This window comes from Trachurus japonicus, chromosome 6 (genome assembly GCF_045865225.1).
Source record: "Trachurus japonicus isolate A0001 chromosome 6, Traja_1.0".
In the NCBI taxonomy this organism is placed as follows: Eukaryota; Metazoa; Chordata; class Actinopteri; order Carangiformes; family Carangidae; genus Trachurus; species Trachurus japonicus.
In genome coordinates this window covers 15,997,643-16,017,797 of record NC_140912.1, presented here as the reverse complement: position 1 = coordinate 16,017,797, position 20,155 = coordinate 15,997,643, and the positions used below count along the sequence as shown (strand labels likewise).

At 40.5% G+C, this 20,155-nt stretch overlaps 3 protein-coding genes and 1 long non-coding RNA gene across 7 annotated transcripts; 2 read left to right on the top strand and 2 right to left on the bottom strand.

Annotated features, from left to right (window-relative positions):
* Positions 1-2,028: 2,028 nt before the first annotated feature.
* syt1b (synaptotagmin Ib) lies at positions 2,029-7,375 on the bottom strand. Its single transcript, XM_085779270.1, has 9 exons — positions 6,638-7,375; positions 4,986-5,170; positions 4,177-4,367; positions 3,734-3,847; positions 3,430-3,597; positions 3,171-3,338; positions 2,697-2,814; positions 2,473-2,606; positions 2,029-2,385 (listed from the first exon to the last, which is right to left on the bottom strand). Exons 2-9 carry the CDS (start codon positions 5,131-5,133, stop codon positions 2,179-2,181), a joined length of 1,248 nt encoding a protein of 415 aa, XP_085635396.1. The 5' UTR covers positions 5,134-5,170; positions 6,638-7,375; the 3' UTR covers positions 2,029-2,178.
* Positions 3,195-5,812, top strand: LOC146985895 (uncharacterized). The gene is made up of 3 exons (XR_015036002.1): positions 3,195-3,334; positions 5,468-5,596; positions 5,722-5,812. It is a non-coding gene; the product is annotated as an uncharacterized LOC146985895 (long non-coding RNA).
* Positions 7,376-8,045: 670 nt separating the features above from the next.
* bbs10 (Bardet-Biedl syndrome 10) lies at positions 8,046-12,529 on the top strand. 3 transcript variants are annotated; one of them, XM_085779264.1, is made up of 4 exons: positions 8,046-8,139; positions 9,130-9,364; positions 9,464-10,444; positions 10,614-12,529. In XM_085779264.1, exons 2-4 carry the CDS (start codon positions 9,174-9,176, stop codon positions 11,443-11,445), a joined length of 2,004 nt encoding a protein of 667 aa, XP_085635390.1. In that variant the 5' UTR covers positions 8,046-8,139; positions 9,130-9,173; the 3' UTR covers positions 11,446-12,529. The 3 variants fall into 3 exon arrangements, with proteins under 3 accessions (XP_085635390.1, XP_085635392.1, XP_085635393.1); XM_085779266.1 differs by having other exon boundaries at positions 8,081-8,133; positions 9,128-9,364; XM_085779267.1 differs by having other exon boundaries at positions 8,085-8,139; positions 9,145-9,364.
* A 67-nt stretch (positions 12,530-12,596) lies between these two features.
* cd9a (CD9 molecule a) lies at positions 12,597-19,177 on the bottom strand. Of its 2 annotated transcripts, none has more exons than XM_085779268.1 (8): positions 18,801-19,177; positions 15,930-16,032; positions 15,717-15,814; positions 15,139-15,213; positions 14,776-14,877; positions 14,121-14,210; positions 13,667-13,750; positions 12,597-13,541 (listed from the first exon to the last, which is right to left on the bottom strand). In XM_085779268.1, exons 1-8 carry the CDS (start codon positions 18,867-18,869, stop codon positions 13,476-13,478), a joined length of 687 nt encoding a protein of 228 aa, XP_085635394.1. In that variant the 5' UTR covers positions 18,870-19,177; the 3' UTR covers positions 12,597-13,475. The 2 variants fall into 2 exon arrangements, with proteins under 2 accessions (XP_085635394.1, XP_085635395.1); XM_085779269.1 differs by lacking the exon at positions 18,801-19,177 and adding an exon at positions 17,163-17,266.
* Between the last annotated feature and the right edge of the window lie 978 nt (positions 19,178-20,155).

Below are 20,155 nucleotides of genomic sequence, written 5' to 3'. Positions count from 1 at the left end.
TGCCTGAGCCCACTGCTGTGTCTGTCGCCCCATCATCACAGAGGTTTTCACCTGTAGCGTTACCGTTACATGTCTGTCTGGCTGAACACATGACCTGGGTGGGACACTTGGACGGAGATATAAAACACTTAGCTGAAGGTACATGACGAAGCTGTTGAGGCAGAGACCAGGGGGTTTAAGGACAGACAGCACATTGCCATTACAAGTGCAACTAAAATATGTTTGGTTTGTCAGGTGGTTCAGCCAGAATTAAAGCCAAACATTTTGCGCCGATGGATACACATTTTATAAAGTAACTTTACAGCAAAAGCTAAGTTACATTAAAATAAAAGCAATTAAGCGGGGTTATGTAATGTGTGATTAGGCTAAAGTTGATGTAACCAACTAAGCTAACAGTTAACGTTAGCTGGTTCAGCTTGGTCTTTTTTATTAAGTCTATTAGCAAGTTAGCTTTCTTAGAACAGCATGATGCTGTGTAAATAAATACGGTTAAAGGTTCAGTAAATAAGATGTTAAACAGTAGTTTAGCAGCGAACAGTTATTTTGACTAAAGATATTAGTCAGTTAACAGCATCCTGGACAGAAAACAGCATCACCTGTACCGCCATGTTGGATCTCTGCTCCAATTTGGTAGTTGAGTTGAACTGACAGACAGCGCGTGCACGTTGGATCAGGTACGTGTGTCAGTGCACGTGACAACCCCGTCCAGGCAGGTGAGGTACCAGTCAGGTGTTTGGTTTGGCTTTACCGAGATGGAGGGCCTTCCCAGCTGCTAATGGGCTTCGGTTTGACTCTGAAATGGCTTTTTTTTCTCAATGTAAGTAATTTGACGACATATAAAATTTATAATATTGATAATTAATCGTGTCTTTTGCTAAGTGTTGCAAATTGCAATCATTGGGTACTGTAGGTTGTTGCTAGCGAGCACACATGGCGCTAATGATTCGGGCTAGTTTGTAACAGGGTAAATTTGTGTTGTTATTCTTGTGGTTCGGAGGCAGCTTTCACTGGACTTCATAAACTTTTCACACATAACACATAAAACAACCTAACTGACAACATGAAGCTAGCTTGTGGCCGACAAAGCAAGACGCTGACAGTGTAGCCTACTGCAAAATCCAGAGGATTGTATACTGAACCATGAAAACAGCATTATTTACATAACATAATCTTGTAACCTCTTACTGACCGACTTAACATATACTTTTATGTTTTTATACAAATATAGAACAACAGGCAATTCAAATCCATACTTGTAAATTGGGATCATGTTGATTATGAATGCTGTGCTTTGTTAAACTATTCATCACTTTCTTTTGGCAGTTAGTACTAAAGTAGTACCACATTGGAAAACAGGAAACCCTGATAACGTTCATCTTCCCAGACTTGACAAACATCAGATGGTACAAGTTATCAAAGTAGATGTATTAGCCTATGTCAAGAAAATACACAGGCCTGTGTACATTAAGACTAGCAGCAGAGAAAGATACTGCATACCCATTGCCCACAAAAAAGTCGATTCCAGTATATCATACTGAGATTGACAATGTAAGAGACAAAGCAGCTTTCTCAAAATTATGTAATAGCATTTCTGCTGCTTTGTCCATACTATTAGTCTACTACTTAGAAATAACATAAATAATTGAAAGGTAAAAATGAAGACAGAGGGGGAAAATTATATGTTTTCCGATTGTGATTTTGGCCTGTTCTTTCATTTTGGATATGATACTGCACAGAAACTGCCAAAACATGTCTTTCACTTTCTCTCATTGTCACAACATCACAATCAGTGAACTTTCTTAGCTTTTATGATTTTTATTGGATGATAATGTGAGGCCTTAATTTCATTATCCTTTTGATTGTCTGGCTAAGAACAAGTGAAGAAAAAGAAAGACAAACATTTTTAAAAAGAATCTCATTTGGTTTAATAGCACTGTATGGAGTGATACACATTGTTGAAAACTGTTTGTAGCATTAAGTAAGAGCAGTAGAGAATTATTGAAGGAAAGCTTTAAATCTGTAATAGTATCAAGGGGGAAACAGGATATTATGGGTACATTTACTCAGTAAAGTAGCTTAAATGTTTTTAAAGGGAATTAGGGCAGAAATACAAACATAAATTTGAAGTAGCTGAGGTAAATGCTGCAGTGCTTCATAGCCCCCAGGGAGCCCACATTTTCATTTTTTGTTGGACATTAATGCGTTGACTTCATCCTCTGGCTGAAGACTGTGCCACTGGGCTATCGGCCGCCGGGGGTTTGCCAGCATGTCTGACCAGTGGCGTTGCTCAGTCCCAGTGCTGCTACTGCCCAGCAACACCTTCCCTATGGCGTCATTCTTCCCAATCTTATCATAGTCCAACACAGTCACTGCTACCTGCACCTTCTATAAATGAAAATAATGAAAGAAAAAAAATGAATTCCTCATGAATGTTATTTGTATGGATATGTATGTGTGGAAAAACATGTGTACCTCTATCTGTTCACATGGCACTTCAAAGCTGAAAGACTCATTGTAGTAAGGGTTTAAGGTGTGCTTCTTTATCGTTGTTTTCTTTTTCTTGAGTCTTTTCCCGTTCTGCATTAAGTGGATCTTCACATAAGGGTCTAATAGAGAGAACAGGGAGGTTTCATGTCAGAGACAAGACAATCGCAGCTTGCAACTGAATCCAGATTTCTTTGCTTTGCTTGACTCACCTGATAATCCACCTACGTCCATTTTCTTCAGGTTTTTGGCCTCCAGAATCACCACTGTCAGCTTCCCTGCAGTAGGCACATACCTCAAGGACAAACATACGTCTCCAAGCCTCTCGCTCTGATGCAGCAAAAACAAGTGCATGTATTAGTATGCTGTTGTATGGACTTGTGATTAAATTGTAAAAAGTTTGGTCTAAAATCAAAAGTAGCTACAGTCTTCCTCAGAGACAGAGGTGTGACCAAAGAACAGTCTGTATTCTTGACTTTTAATTGAAGTGTAAATATCGAATGGGAAAAAGTATTTCATTTCACTAGGAACAAGGAGCATCTCTAACCTTGTTCAGTAAAATAGAGAACACAAAGAAACACACCATGGGATAAAGTGAAACAAATAATAAAAAAAAGTATATTTAACAACATTTTGGGGGAAAATAGTCCTTTTCAGCTCCTCCTCCTCTCACAGTGTGCTCCCACCTCCTCCTTCTCTGCCTTCTGCAGGTCCTTCCACTCCTGCAGAGACTGGCTGAAGTCCACACTACTCATCGGTATCTTCACAGCTCCTATGGCGTCGTGCTTTGAGAAACGGTCGAAGTCATACACAGTCATCACCAGTGTCTTCCCGCCCATCTCAGTATACGGTACCTACACAACAGAACACGCATCAAAGACAGTAGTTTGAAACATATTTAATCATGTACTTTACATTTTTATTCATCGTGGCATTTAAATTTACCTTAAATGTAAAAGTCTCATTGAAGTTGGGTTCGAGGGTTTTCCTATGCACTTTGGTTTCAAACTTTTTCTTTTTATCCGGGAGCAGATAGAGTTTAACATAAGGGTCGGAACTGCCTCCCACATCCATGGCAGGAAGCTCTGCCGCCTGCAAGATGCCCACTACCAGCTAGAATTGGATAACACAGGAAAGAAAGGAGAATCTGGCTAATTGACAGTGGGAAGAAACATGTTAAAATGTGACATTTTAGAGTTGGCAGCCAGTGGGCAAAAATGTCAGAAGGGAATAGCTGTGCCCTACCCACCGTATTATCTGTGAAGTTGTAGTCTAATGTGAAATGTAGTCTTCCCAGCTTCTCCTCCTCCTTTGGCTCATTATCTGACAGCTCTGTTTCTTTGTTTCCTTCGTCTTTCAGCGGCTACACACACACACATGCAGACACACACACACCAAATTGCAGGTAAATATAACTTTGCAAGGAATCATGAATGAATCATGAATTTTACACCATCGGTGTGTTTAAATAGGACCTGTATCCTTGAAGATAGATACTTCAAGAAAACTAAACTTAGACATAAACCTACACAACAACATGGGCGAGGTGCAAAGCATCCATTAGTCTCAACACATGCTGACAGTTTTACAAGTCCATGGTGACCTAAACGCCCGCACTACACTGGAAGGACAATACATCTGCAGGGGGAGACTGTGTGTGTGTGTGTGTGTGTGTGTGTGTGTGTAGCCTACCTCGTAGCCTCCATCCATTTCAGTGTCAAAACCCCCCTTATTCGTCTCTTTTCCCTTTTTCTTGTCCTTGTCCTTGTCTTTGTCTTTGTCCTTGTCCTTCTTTTTTAAGCACTTCTTCCATACACACACAGCGCATGACAGCACAGCGCACAAACTCACGATGCAAAGGGCAGCAACAGCCCATGATGGCACTGCAAATCCACATAAAACACACACAAACATGACACATGATAAATTTGCATACATTCTTACTTAGCCACTTGTCAGGCCTCTTCATACACAGTGCGAGTCGACTCTTCCTAGTTCAGCAACATGTTCCTGGATATAAGATACCCCCAGCAGCATCTTTTACTTTCAAAGGATAATTTGACATATAATCATTTTAGCTTTATGGGGTCAGTTACTGAATGTTTTAGAAAGCACAGATAATACTCTTTCTAAAATACACTCATGGAAAGAACAAAATATGTACGTCACCTGAGATATCTGTAATCTTACTTATTGAATTCTGTGCCATTTCAATCGTGTATCCTCAGTCCAGTATTTCCAACATGCTATTGTGGAGGATCATTACACTTTGGGTATTTTTTGGCATTGTATGAGTTGATGAGTTGCTATGTCATTCATGTTCTTTTAACAAAGGCTACAGCAGCCCTATTTCCCCACTTGTCACAAATTGCCACAGTCTAACTGTCTCACTTGCTCTACCAGAGGATTAAATCTACAGTACTGTATGGTTCTTATTTCCCGTATATGTATCAAGATTTTCAATGTAATGTCATAAACGTGTAGTCAGGTGCCTAACTCACTGTGGATGCTGTGGAGTTCACTCATGAACTTGTTGGGACTGTGGTCTCCAGATTGTTTTTGGCCTGGAGTGGATGTTGCATTTGGCAAGAGCGTTGGGATAGCTGAGGTGCCCAGTGGAGCCGGGGCAGCTTGATGGCTCCCAGTCATTATTTAATGATTGACAGAAGGTTCAGAATTAAACTGGCTGAGAAAGAAAACAAACATGGTTCAGTCCAAAAATAAATCACATCATGTCGAATATATAGAACATCATGCTTCAATAGAACAGAAAGGGACACCTGTAAGCGCCCTCCAAATGCGCAACAATCTAAACTTAGGTAATGGTATCTAAGCTAATTGCATAAACACACATTTACACTAGAGCAGAGTTTTCACCAATGCTATTGATTAAAACAATAATGAGTTTATAGACATGGTATGACCATCAGAGTCAAATGATGCGTTCTGTTTCTGCTGGCCTGGCACTAACACTTGAACACAGGATATGCAAACTGCTGTCTCTGCCAAACCTGCTGACATGGAGAGGAGAGGAAAAGGAGGAGAGGAAGGGGAGAATTCGAGTTGAGGTGTCATGCGTGGATCTCTGCTGTTCCACAGTGAGCTGCCAAAGGTGATAATCATAAGCCAAGGTCGTGCTCAGTGCAGGTCAATAAATTATATGAGAAAAAAACCCGTCAGCCAAGACGTCATTCTAAAGTGAAATAGTGTTTTGATATGTTATTTTCTATTCTGCAGACATCACAGGTATTGAGTGTCTGGGGCTGAATCAGCAGATGTGATCTCGCACCCAAGCTGGCAATGACCTAAACGCAGACAACTGTTACGTTTTTTTTTGTTGTTGTTGTTGTTGTTATTTTTAGGCAACTTATATTTTCTGAAAAGAAAAGAAATAAAAACAGAATATATTGCAGAACTGATGGGACAAACAGAAAAATTCAAGGTACAGCCAAAGTGATGAGTAGTAATGTCAGAACAGGACACAAAAGACCACCAGGACTTATATTTCAGCTATCTGATATAAATTTAGTTATTATATGTTTTAACCAATATCTCTTATTCTGATGTGCTCTTCTGAAAGCATAACCAACTGCTCATGTAATGAATAATTCACAGCTTTTGTATTTTTAGGTATTAGTTCTCTTTTTTTCTTTCTTTTTGCTGCAGAGGTCATAACAAATGACTGAATGAATATTCACACCATATGGTTCCTTAGCTTCATTTGTTGATTCAAAATCATTATTATTTTTTTAATTAAATTTTTTTACACCTGATCTAATACATTTTCACCATCATGACAGTTTATAAAATGCAAACTTGTATCTCAAAAGGCATTATTAAGAAAATAAGTCTTGTTTGTGGCTTGACATCGGAGGACCGTGTGATGTTTTAGAGAAGGCAAATAAAAAATCATTGAAACTGGATTGTAAATTTCCCTTGGATAGTAGGTGATGTACCGTAGTCTGTCTCAAGTAAACAATAGAATCACCTAGACAGACTTGGTAAATAATATTTGTAATCTTTCTTTTTTTCTTTTTCTTTTTTTTGCATCCACGATTTACAAACAGTACGCATTCATTTATCACACTCGAGAAATAAATCAAAGTTGATTTGATGAATGAAATAAAGTGGAAAAATAGGACCAGACACATACCTGTATTTAGTCGTCTCAGCAGCAGTGTTCAGACTCACAGGTACTCCTTTTCCTCTCAGAGGGAAGAGGAGGAGGAGGAGGAGGAGGAGGAGAAAAAAATTGCAGAGCCAGAGAGGTTGGAGGAAAACAGTGAGGTATGATACGTGTCAACGTATTGCCCTGTGCCTCTGTCTCACCAGTTCTTAGACATCAACAAGAGTGGAGCAGGTGTGTGTAAGCTGGACCAAGAGAGGGGGAAAGAGAGAGAGGGTAGGACAAGATAGAGTCGGGGTTGGGATAGGTGTGATTGCAGCTCAGGCATCTTGTGTAGTTTCCCTCTGTGTGTGGGGGTGTTATGTGTTCGGGCAAATGTGTGATTTTCTGTCTATTCAGGTCTCACAGGACCGCTGGTCCTTACTTCTGACGCCACACCTTCTGTGACCTCTGTCCCATCCCTACAGGTCACCCTCACCGGGCCACTGATGCATATTCATTAGTATAGTGACATGGCTTTTTAAAGGCTCGTTAGCATACTGAGAATTCAGCAATAGAGGACATTTACATTCAGAGTGGACAGCTCTGTGTGTGTGTGTGTGTGTGTGTGTGTGTGAGTGTCGGTACATCTGGCAGTGGCTGCAGAACTGTCTCATATTGTCTATGTATAGATGATGTTGCCTGATTTAGAAACTTAGGATGTGGTTTCTGCAGCAACAGAGAGATCAAGTTCCTGCCCCACCCCAATCACCTTGAGGTATCAGAGCTGCACAGAGCTACTGTACAAAAGAAGGGACACAGAGGGGGTGGGAGGACGGGCTGTCTGTGTTATTTAGAAATATAAACTCAGCGTGTAGTTATTTGCAGGGACAAACAATTTAGATTAGGCCTAGATTTAGATTATTACTCCCCATCTCCACATTGGAATCTTGAGCTGCCATGATGGAAATCAAAATGTTTGGCCTTTGCAATGCAGAGTCATATCTGTAAATTAAACTTTATTTTTTTGTTTTCGTTTACAAGAAATACATGAAGTAGCTACATAGCCTTCATCATCACAACAGGGCAGTTTAGTCAGCAACCATCACACAGACACCGATCACTCTCTCCCACCTCACTGGTAATGAGAAACTTTAATAGATGTGATCTTGAGTAACTTACATGCATAGTAACACAACAACCCTGAGTTAATTTGTAAAATGAAATTCTTCCTATTGCAACTTATGTGTGACTTCCACATTGTTTCATGAGTACACACAGCACCAGTCCAGTCACATAATATGAATATATTTAATTCTCACATATAGACGTTATAAAAATATTAAAAGGAAAAAAAAACATGTCCTTTAGTGTTTCCTTTAGGCTCATTAGGCCAACTCCATAAACAATGTGAAGCAATGTGGTTGGCTTCAACGATAACAAGCTCCACACGCTAGGTGGCGATAAAAGAAAGTAGATGTCAACAGCACAGCACCACAGAGGAAGCCTCGTCTCTAGGATACAGCGGAAAGCGTCCTGTCTGACTGATGGTAAGCTCTTCTTTACACACACTGTATTCTTTACAAATATGTTTTTGCTTGATTAAAAGCGTTGGATAGAAAAGGGAGCTGGTTGTCTCTTTGTTTTCGTGACTGCGCGTTTATGTCAGTTCTAAGATTTCTCCCATATCAACCTCATTTTAACTGTTGCTAACGAGGAGAGCGTGTTGCTAGCCACCTAGCTAGCACACAACAAACGGCATCTAACGTTACGTAGCTAGCGGTAGCAGCAGGCTAATCAGGAGCTAGTTCGTCAAGTTAGTACTGTAACATGTTACACGTCGATAGTCACAAGTTTGTCTCAGCGGACAGGACTTGTAGAAACGGACGGCGACGTCCCTGCAGTGGTGTACGGTTTGTCAATGGACTCTGTAATAAAGTGCATTCAGAACATCTACAAGTGTAGGTGTGTTGTTTTTCTATCTCTAAATCTGTCGACCAGATAGTAGCAACCAAGTGATAACAGGCGCCCTACTGGTCAACAAAGATCCATAAGCAGCTTCTGTAAAAAATGAAGGACTGTGGACCACATTAATTAAATACCGCAAAAGTCTGTACAGATTTGTTAACCATATATTCAATAAGGAAATACATCATATAAACGGTGTCTGCCATTTGTATACTGTTCCAATATATTGTAGAAGCCTATTATGAAAATTATTAGTCATTGGTTAGGATAATAAATAGCTTTTACTGTGCAAAGTGTACCTGAGTAATGCATAATGGTTGTATTGCATGATTACAGTTGTAGTTTATTCATCACATGAACATTGAGCTAATAACATTTGAAGTTTGGTTGCCTTTCACATATTGAACCAAAATGCTTTATTTGGACAAGTCTCTGAATCCAAGCAGGGATTGATAAGACTTTGTGACTACTAGTTTAAGTAATACATATAATAATAATAATAATAATAATAATAATAATAATAATAATAATAATAAGCAAATGATGACATAATATATTTTTTCAATTCACAGTTTGTCCGTTTTAAGGCAGCTTGTGTGCCCTCCAAAGTTTGGGGATGCTGCCAGTGGAGCATTTTCACCTCAAGCATGTCCTGCAGACAGTATGTGCTCTGGAGGCGGTCATCCTCCGCAGTTTTGGTCCCGAGGGAGGGCAGGTGCTGTTCACCAGAGATACAGGACAGGCCATGTTGAGCCGCAGTGGAAAACGCATTCTCACAGCGCTGCAACTTCAGCATCCACTGGCTAGGTAACATATGCTGATGAACTGTTTCACTATTATTGTTTCTATCCAGTGTAATTTGTCTTTGTATTGTTTGTTGTTACATTTATGTGTCTTTTATTTTAGGATGGTCGTGGAGTGTGTTTGGAAGCACAGCACGGTGACGGGTGATGGATCTAAGACCTTTATCCTACTGCTGGCGTCATTGCTACGGATGATTCATACAATGGCCTGCAAAGAGCCTAATATGTCTCACACTTATAACTCCAGGGAAGCAGCTGAAGCCGCCACTGCCAGGCGCTTGGCTGACAAACTGTTTGCATTCGCATTGGAGGAAATGGGTGATCTCATTGCCATAGGAGTGGTCCCTTATGGGTTCTGTGTGTTGTGGGACGATATCGCAACAGATACGCAATCACTTACTCATGCAAACAATCCCGGAGTTCAAAAGCTTCTAGCTTCATTCTTTCAAACTCGTCTTGGTCATACCCACTGTGACTGCATCAGCAACCTCACCTGTGAAATGCTCAGGCATTTAAAATATGTAGATGGCCAACCTTCGTCAGCACTTCAGTTTGTAAATGACAACTTCCCTGCCCTGCATACACCTGTATCAGGCTTTCCTATTAGCTGTTCACGTTTGATTGAGGGGCAGGTTATTCACAGGGACTTTGCCACACCCTGCCCTCGGACTGACCACCATCCAGTTAAAGCTGTTGTTTTAACCATGTGCCTGCAGCCACAGCTGCTCAGTGCAGGAGAAGTGCTTCAGGTGGGCTGTGGAGGTCAGATGATGGAGGAGAATTCAAGGAAGGAGAAAAGTATTGTGGAACTCAGTATGTGGTCAGAAAGGTCACTAGAGTGTGTTTTTGCAAACCTGCAGAGTTTGGGTGTCACCGTGCTTCTGTCTGCAGTGAAACAGTCTGTTGCTGTCTTGGCTTTAGCTGCACAGGCACAGATGTGTGTTGTGGAGTGCATCAGTGAAGATGAGCTGTCTCTCTTTGCCCAGCTAAGTGGGACAACGCCTGTTTCAGACTGCTGGATGATAGAATCAGTCAGTGTTGCTACCCTGACCTTTTGCCGTCCAATACTACTGGGAGTCCACAGGTTTGTTGACATCTTGTTCTTGCTTAATTATATATACAAAGAGTCACAAAGATACATGCAGTCAAATTAATATGCATTCACACATGTTTTCCTCATTCATTCATTCATTCATTCATTCATTCATTCATTTATTGTTTAATTCATGACTAACTATTTTTCTCTTCCACAGATATGTCCATGTGGCGTTCCATGATTTAGAGGAAAGGATCATGGTCAAACCCACTAGTCTGGTCATTTGTGCCCCGGGGGAAGGGCAAACAGACCAATATGCCTGTGCGTTTCAGGATGCCATCCGGATGCTACTTACGACTTGCAAACCCATTGGAATAACTGCAACACCAAAAAGGACCTCACAGTCACTGAGAAGTGAGAAATCTTTTCATCCAGATGATCCCTATAATAAAATCACTTACAACTCCTCCAATTCATCTCCCGTCCAGCAGAGTGTGCTGCTTCCAGGCTGTATTATACCTGCTGGTGGCACGTTCGAGTTTCTCTTAAACCATGCCCTGTTAAACTATGGCTACCGTTCCTCAGTTTCTGATAACACAGACATCCCTGCTGTTAACGAGATTTTATCGAATGCTTTACTGAGTGTCCCCCGACAGATTTACTCCCACAATCCGCGACATTTCCTGCAGACTCAATCCAGGGTCCTGAGTATTATTCCAAATCATTCCCACATTTTCAGCCTCCCATACAAACAAAAACACAGTGTAAGCCTCACACAGAGTCATGGTACGAGTAAATGTCCTCTAGGGGATAGTAAACCAAGGTTGCATTGTTGCAGAATGGCTAACATTATATCAAAAGATTTTATGTTGGACTTGGGCCTTGAGTCTGTCTCCTGCAAATATGAGCTGCTTCTGGGTGTCCTGCAGTGTGTCACAAGTCTTCTCCGGGTGGACATGATGCTGTGTACACACACTGCCTTGCTCACACAATCACACAGACTACAAAACATTTCCTGGGAGGGCACAGAGGATGAGGCTGAGGACTGAGATTGTATTGTATTCAATAAACATTTTCTTTCTCTTCATAGTTTCTCAGGTATCAAAAGCTGGAAGAAATAAGATGCACTTTATCGCAGACTGTTACAGATATTTTTCTATGGTCATAGCATTTTGTCTCCCCTGCAAAATATTTATAATTCATTTGTTTGTAATGCAAGTCCTCTCTCATTCCATGGCAGAACTGTTGTGTGGTGCTGTTTATAGGCCAATAAAAATTTAAGGTGGTACTGTGCCATTCTGTCATAAGGCTAGACCAGTAGTGTTAATCTTTATTTAGTACAGTGTGGTGGAGGCTAGACCAGTAGTGTTAATCTTTATTTAATACAGCGTGTGCAGTTTTTATCAAATAATTTGTGTTCATTTTAAGCAAATAGAGCGAGTAAGTGTTAATACTGTCCTTATTTCAGTTTTCCTGCCCTCTTCCTTTGGCCAGTAAACATCTTATGTGAGTGGCATAAACACTGAGCAACTTGGACGTATAACCTTGCAATTATATACTAATACACCCTTCTTTTTATAATCAACGTTATCTCTATAATGGGGTTGGGGTATTTGAACAGCAACAGAACGCTGTCAACAGTCAAATCAAAGTGCACTTCCTTGTTCTGTAATCAGTGGAACGCTAAGTCTGTTCTCACCTCTTTTGGGGGAAATGGTGAGTCAGACATTAACTGGACTCACTACATTAAGTTTACTGTTTGCTGTAATTACTGTGTAAACCTAATTTTGAACACACATTTTTCCACAAATTAATTGTGATTGTTGGAGCTCGTGGCATTGTCTCTGTTTTGAACTGTGTCTCACCATGAGTCACACTTGATAGTTGCTGGATGAGTCACACTTGATGGATGTAAATATCAAAGAGGGGGAAGTTGGGGAAGTATTCAGAATGTTTTTTTCCCCCACTGTGCACTCAAAAAAGAACCAAAATATAGTTTTCAGTGTTATGAAGGCACCTAACCCTTGCTTGACCCTAATGTCCTGCACAGCTTAATCTACCACACCAGAGCCAGTTTCTTAGTGATGATTTTACTATGTGATGACCTGCCAAATAAAACTGTTGATTTGACTGATGGACTGTGTGTACTTTTGTGGGTATGTGATGTGTACATAATAGTGAATAGAAATAGTCCTCAGAGTCATCTTAGTACAGTTTGATTTATTTGGATCTCATTAATTTTTGTCTCTGTGAAACATAGTGCATATGGTACAAATCAACTGAGTCTCTGTAAAATGAAAATGAAATTATAAAATATATTATCAAACCACACATACAATTTAACCATCTAAGATTATAAATGTTTTGCAAATAAAATAAAAAAAAACACATTTACAAAATGTGACAAAAAAATTAAAGGCGTTTTAAACAAGGGCAATTTAGGTGATGGGCAGGGAAAGGAAAAGAATAAACAAAATGTTATTGTTCTAATGGAACTGAAATGCTACTCTAATACCCGAGCTGGGAAAAGCACAGTCACCGCAGTTCACAGCTCAGCTGGCTACTAGTCACCATAGTTTGTGTTGTAAGAAAGAGCAATTGTGGAATTTCATTGGTTACTGCTGTATTGTGCTGATGTGGTGGTCGTTTTTTTTATGACCCTGGACCATGATTCCTCTTGCCAGCAAGTGACCCCGAGTTGTAGCAATAGAAATGTGATACCATTATACAATAATATGATCCTTTGTTTCGATAATTAGTTGTTCACAAACACTAATTTCAATCAAATGACCACGAATTACACATTTCTGCACTACATTACCACTGAAGGACAGATGACACCCATTCTATAGTTGGGCCAATAATCAAATCGCATCTATCTAGTCCAGAAAGGTGGGCCTTAGTGTCAACAGTACAGTTAGAACTGACGAATAATGCAACGATCAGAAATATCTGCACCCAGCCTTGTTTCGGTCATCCTCCTTAATCAAGCAGTGTTTCTATTGGCAGTGGAGAATCTGTGACTCGAGGAATGACATCATGCAACATTAACAAGGACTGTGAGGTGTGATTGAAGGTGTCACACCACCTCCCGCGATTTCCTGATCGCGCAGCACAGGAGCATGCTAAAGATCATCCCAAACATCTGTAAGAGAGAGGAAAATGATTAGTACTTGTGTCTGTATCAGCTCACATTTGGGCTGTGTTCATTCTCAAAAGCAGAAGACAATGAAATTTGAGAAATTATAGAATCGTAAATCACGCACTTACCATAACGACCCCTATTGCGATCCCCACCCCTCCTATGATGTGCAGTTTGGAGTCAAATACCTCATCAATGGCGTCAGGACAGCTCTGCAACAGACATGATTCCTTTCAGCTTTCTCTATAAACCTATGCTATATGTGTTGTGGTGCATATGACAGCCTGAGAGCATACAGACTCCAGTAAACCATTGTTGCCATAGTAACAGCAAGAGGCTCAGGAAATTAGGCTGCAAAGGGAAGACTGATGGACTCATGACACATGTCAGACCATCATTATGTATTTGACATACAGTAATTGCCACAACTCTCACAGAAGTTATGGATGTCTGATATCTCAGATCAATGGCCCATCTCCCATTTTTTAATAGTTTTTTATTTCTGACTGTCTCTTGACTGAAGTATCTGCCTGTGTTGACAGGTACTGCAGTAATAGGTGTACACATTCAGTGTGGTTGTACCTTGGTAATGAGTTCCTCAAGTGGCTCTCCTCTAGGACAAGTGTCTCTGGCATTATCAGCAACAGTACCAGTTGGACCACAGCAGTTCAGCTATAAACATACAACATTATACATTTAGAGAACAAGACAAGTTGCTGAAGGAAAACACATCTCTCCCACTACAAGTGTTCCTTGTAAAGGAATAGTTACTGTATGTGGTTCAGATTTTAGTTTCCACTGTTTTGCGGTCACAGTGAGGTTGCCTGGCAAACAGTGCGATGCACAGACATACTGAGTGTGTGTGTGGTCTGCAGCTAAACGGTTCACCAAGAACTGTTGTGACTACCCCAAAAACAACAATTTAACTGTTTGTGCACATATCTCTAGCTATCTCAATCTATGAGCTGACCACCTTAAATTCTGAAGTTGAACTCCTCTATTCACACCCACACTCAAACCTGTGAGTGGTATCAGTTGTCTCAGATAATTTCCAATAGGTGTTTTCCTCACCTTGCAGTCATAAACATTAAGAATATCTTCTGAAGTCTTGCGTTCCCACGGGAATGCATTGAATTTTCTTGAAAATGTTGTGTGTGCCAAACTCATTAGGGAAGATCTGAGTGAAGTCAAAGTAGTAGTCTAAAGCCTAGATTGAAATGAAGCAGAAATGGCTCACACTCGTTTGAATCGCCCTCAGTGTTTCCCTAAGCCGCTCATCTGCTGTTGTCAAGTAATTCTTGTAGGTCTGCATGTAAAACGCCGTGATGTCATTCACCACCTGTAACACAGCAGGAAGCAAGAATTATGCATTATTGCATGTGCATTGCTTAAGCAGTACATGTTTTAGGTATATCACACATCTGCACTTGTCATTCAGTGGTTTATTTTGTGTTTTACTTTCATTTTTTTCTACCTGGTGCTATTGCTGTTTGTTTAAATAACGGTACGACTTTATTGATGCAAAGTGCTTTTAGCTTTGTTGAAAATTGTTGTACAAATAAAATTATCAGTGGAACATAATTATAAATTTGGATGTTACCTTGCTTTGGTTGGAAAACCCCCAGATTCCAGCTGCGACCTCGATTGCAAATATGATAAGCAGGAAGAAGAAGAACTGTGCAGAGGAAAAGACAACATTAAACTCAGCTCATTGTGTGAATGTGTGACTCTGGTTGTGCTTGTGCGCATGCTTGTCCTTTGCTTGCATGTGTGAACACATAAGGTCATTTGAGTGTAGCTGAACCCAATTTACATAGGCTCCTCCCCCTGAGAGATTTAGTACAAGAAGATTAGGGCCAGACTGGGTTGAGAGAAGGGAGGGAGGGAGGGAAAGAGGGAGTATGGAGATTCTTCTCTCGCCTTGACACTATTCACTAAACAACGATGAAGGCGCACATCTCGTATATCTTGAGTGTGTCCAAGGTGGTCAGTCAACAGTCCACACTTGCTTAAGTGGAATAACTAGTCCAAGTGCTGCTGAGAGAGATTACTACAAAAAATGACTTAGAAAAAGAAACTGGAACTTTAAGAATTTAAGTAAAATTATATTTTTGCTTTAAAAACTAGCTGTAAATCAAAAGAAATTAATTTCATGTTGAATAAAAAAGTTGTACAAACCAGGCCCAGCATACAGGGGGACTCCTGGATAGCCCCACAACATCCCAGAAAACCCACCACCATCATCAGGGCTCCAGCTGCTATCAGGATGTATACACCTGTACACACAATATACAGATAATTGTATCAGACATATAATATTATAGAGCTTGTTTAAATTTTGATTCATTAATAATAGACAATGATCCTGTTGAAGGACTGAGAATGTCTTACCTGTGTAAAACACATACGGAGACTCTGGTCCTTCAAAAAGACCTTTGGTTTTGGGATCCAGTCTTAGCCAAAGGCCTAATGCAAAGACAGCAGTGCCTGCAAGCTGAAACAGACAAACAAAAAACACATCTCAAATTTTTTCCCCCTTTCCCTTGGTCAATTTTTTTTTTCACGGTTATTTTATTGCTGTTGGAATGAATAACTTATGGCTGCTTTCAAACTTCATTTCAACACAACATTGACATTCGCCATCTGGAATCCTTCATCAAGGCTCATCTTCACTGTTTTTTTGTTGTTTTTTTGCTGACTTTCCAGTCCAGTAAGAGGTTTCTGAAATCCTCATGTCCAAATCTTTACCAACAGATGTCTCCAATCACCTCTGATGTGTCTAACCACCCAAGACTCTTACATCCACAGCGATTTCTATTGTTCTGCTTGACCTCAAAATAATAAACATTAGTGTCTAATATCTACATCACAATTCATTCTCTTTGTGTCATTAGCTCTCTGATAAGCCCACCGCAAATTACACTCAGCTTTTTCACTTGATTCAGATAAGATTGGAGGAACACATTGCAGAGAGACAGAAAACTGCTAGCCAATATGTGCTTCATACTGCTGTTGTTTCACATACACAGATGGTGCAGATGATATGATGTAATGTGTGAATATGTACATGTCAGTTGATCAGTTCTTCTGCAACTGCAATGAGTCGCAAGACCAGTTTCACAATCAGAGACAGATGGAAAAAAGGAACCAGTTTCTCTTCTTTTGTAGTTTAACACTATTCCCTCATTTATCAACATGTATTTGATATTACAGTAACACAGAGTTGATCGGCTATTCATGAACAGATAGCGGTATGTATGTTATGAGTTTATGGTATTCTCCATTAAATTCTGTACTTAACACTATAAACCTCCATGCATGCTTCCCTGTAATACGCGTACACAAGCACTAACTGATAAGCCTTGTCAGGGTAAACAGGTCAGTAAATTTTTAACCATGAGAGCCTCTTTTTTTAAAAGTACGTATGTGTGTCCTTTCTTATGTCTGTTTTCAGTTGTGTAATTTTTTTTTTAGCAAAATGGCACACCAGAGAAAACCTGGAACATGCTAGTCGAGGAAGCTTTCCTACCTCTCATTGTTTCCTCTTTCTTTCTCTCTCTCTCTTTCTCCCCTCTCACACACACACTACACAATACAACACAACAGCAAGTGCAGCTCACTTACCCAAAAGACCAAGTTGAACATAAACATGAGATATTTCACACACTTGATTCCCCCTGCAACACCCATTCTGATCGAGTCTACACACAGAACTGCTAAGAGTGTTTAATAACTAACTACCTTTGTGGAGGAAGTAAAAGCGTAACCGTGTCAGTTACAATAAAAACAAATGAGTAGGCGGAGTGAGAATGGCTCTCAGTGCCACACCCTCAAACAGTCATTTAATTACAGCACAGGTATAGGGAGTGGCTAGAGTGGTAATCTTACCTGAGAAATTGACTTTCATCCTGTGTCCCTGTGCCATGTTCATACATGTACAATATGCATGTATATAACTAGGGCATGAAGCGTTTTATGATTTTAGAGTTAGCCTACAGCAGCACAGATCAGGCTCTGTTCAGGCACGTTGACACAAAACATTTCCCAAGAAACCTGCTTAGCAGCATATTAACTGTTCTGCCACCTGAACTGTATCTTACTACAGCCACAAAATAAGATGCTCTCAAATATGGTTTCCTCACATTCCTTCTCCCAGAGGCCATTATTATTGAAAGCAAGGTTTCTGTGCAAGGTCAGGCTCCTGACAAAACGCTGGACATTGACACTCTTGTTGTGTCCAGACTGAGCTGTAATTAGATATTTGTGTCATGTGATTTGTGTCTGCATGAACAGACCAGAGTGCGTCACAATTTGCTTCCTGTTTGATCTAATTCAAGAGTGGAAGAGTGGGGTTTCTTTCTTATATATTTTACTACAAACTGTTGAGGATTTATCGTATGTCTTAAAGTCTTGTTTTTCATGATAAACTTGAATCTTTGCATATTTTAGGCTCTTGAATATCCAAAATGGGTAGTTCTCAGGGTCACTGTTTTCCCATGCACACAGACTGTGGGAAACCCCTCTCTGCCTTGTAATGAATGGCTCTCCTTGGTTTTATTTATAGCTGCACAAATTAGAAATGCTCATAAAAGGGCAAAACATCCAAATGAAACCACATATAGGCTCCAGATCACAAACAAATAGACACACCCTGTAGGCTTTGTAGGATACAAATAGCCTACATGGGATATCCTGGATTCATTCACACACACACACACACACACACACACACACACACACACACGCTACATACACAGGCAGGCTCCCTGACATGCGCAACTCTTCACGTCACGTGATCCAGCTGAAATCTTTATTATTATATCAGTCACATTCTCACCACCACAATGAAGCGCCCCCCACCCCTTCCCTTCCCCTCCCCTTTCACCCATTGCAATTATTAAAATGCCGTGCGCGCAAACTTCAGAGTGTAGTCTGTTGCGATGGAACTGGGTCACTTGGCCACCGGGGATTATTCTTTCCACCCCGCTCGGTCTCCACAAGCTTTTGGGGGCACTTTGTTTAGTGGTGGCCCGAGCCAAGAAATCATTCGAGGGGGCACCTTGGAATAAACTCTGATAAGTGGCACCAGGCTAGATCCGGCAGAGTGCTCGCCTCCATTCTCTATGTGGGACACCGCATAATTAAATCCACTACTATAGCTATAGTAACCTGCTCAGACACGGATGCGCATGCACGCGAAGCCCACGCGCGTAAAAACACAAGACAGGGTGTACTTTTTTTTTTTCCTCGCTTCAAACTCACCCAGAACACCAGGTTGAAGGCAAACATCAGGTATTTGATGCACATCTCTCCCCCCGACAGCGCAGCCATGGCGGTGCTCGAGCTGTGGATCACACTCGTGCTGGCACTATCACCAGTCCACACCGACGGTAGAATAGCGGAGAAGACCTTCTAAATAACAGTCAGTATGTAGAATGAGGTTATTTGCCGTCGCGCCGCCGGCACCGATATGCGCGTCGTGCTGTGCGCGCCTGTAGTGGTCCGCCCCCACAGACAACGGTGCAAATGCAAAGCCTCCTGCAAATCGTTCTTTCTCTCTCTCTTTTTCTCGTTTTATTCTTTTTCGTGTCCATTTTATTTATTTCTCTAATATAGCCTAGCCTACCTCTAAGTTTTTTTTGTTTGTTTGTTTTTTCCCCAAAACCAGTCCTATTTTTCTTTGTGGCATTTTCATACTACAGCCATCACCAATCCCCCTCTTATCGCCATAAAAGGGCAAACATATTGTGGGAATTCACAAGTTATATTGCACGTAGCCTTTATCTATGTCTAAATGTCTTCTGGCAGCACTGTCCCATTATGATGAGATTATGTCAGCTACTTATTTTTTTTTCTTCTTCATATTAGTTTATAGTCTGTACAAGAGATGTCGTAACCAATGTGACCTATAGTTTACATTCAGCCCCTGTATTTCCTGCTCTACGATGGCACAACAATGCACTGAGAAGCCTGCAGCCTGCTGTGAGCTATGTGGTTGCAAGTTTCTGCAGAACATGCACAGTGCGATGACGTAATTCTCCGGGAATAAGAAAAGCGCGTTCATGGACTGAATATACTGTACATGAATGAACACGGTGCACGAGCATGTCCTGGCCAGCAGCGTATCCCCGACAGTACACACTGGCAGTTCATAGTATAGGGCTACATATCTATTTTATTTAGATTATTGAGCACCAAGAAGGCATCCATTATAAAGGGCTTATTTAGACTGTAAAAAATTGCTTTAGTCATTAAATTATTTACTGCCACTAAATACACCAACTATAAACCATGTAGCTATTCAATTTAATATTTGATAACTTATTGCCTGGAAAAAGGCTGCAAATCGAGACAGAAATCATTCTATTAACCCAACATTTATCACAGACTTGATAGATTATTGTGAAAATTTATATATTTTATATAATCTACTTCTAAATGGCTTCTTTTTTTTCTTGATGGCTTATCACCAATTAAAAAACCCACTTTATCAATTGATTTGTCACATTTTAAAGATGCAGGATTTGTAGCTTAACTATGCTACATTTTTACGTTAGCTTTGGAGTAATTGTGATGGTTTAATAAATGGCTTAACTTGTTACCAGGGAGAATGGAGG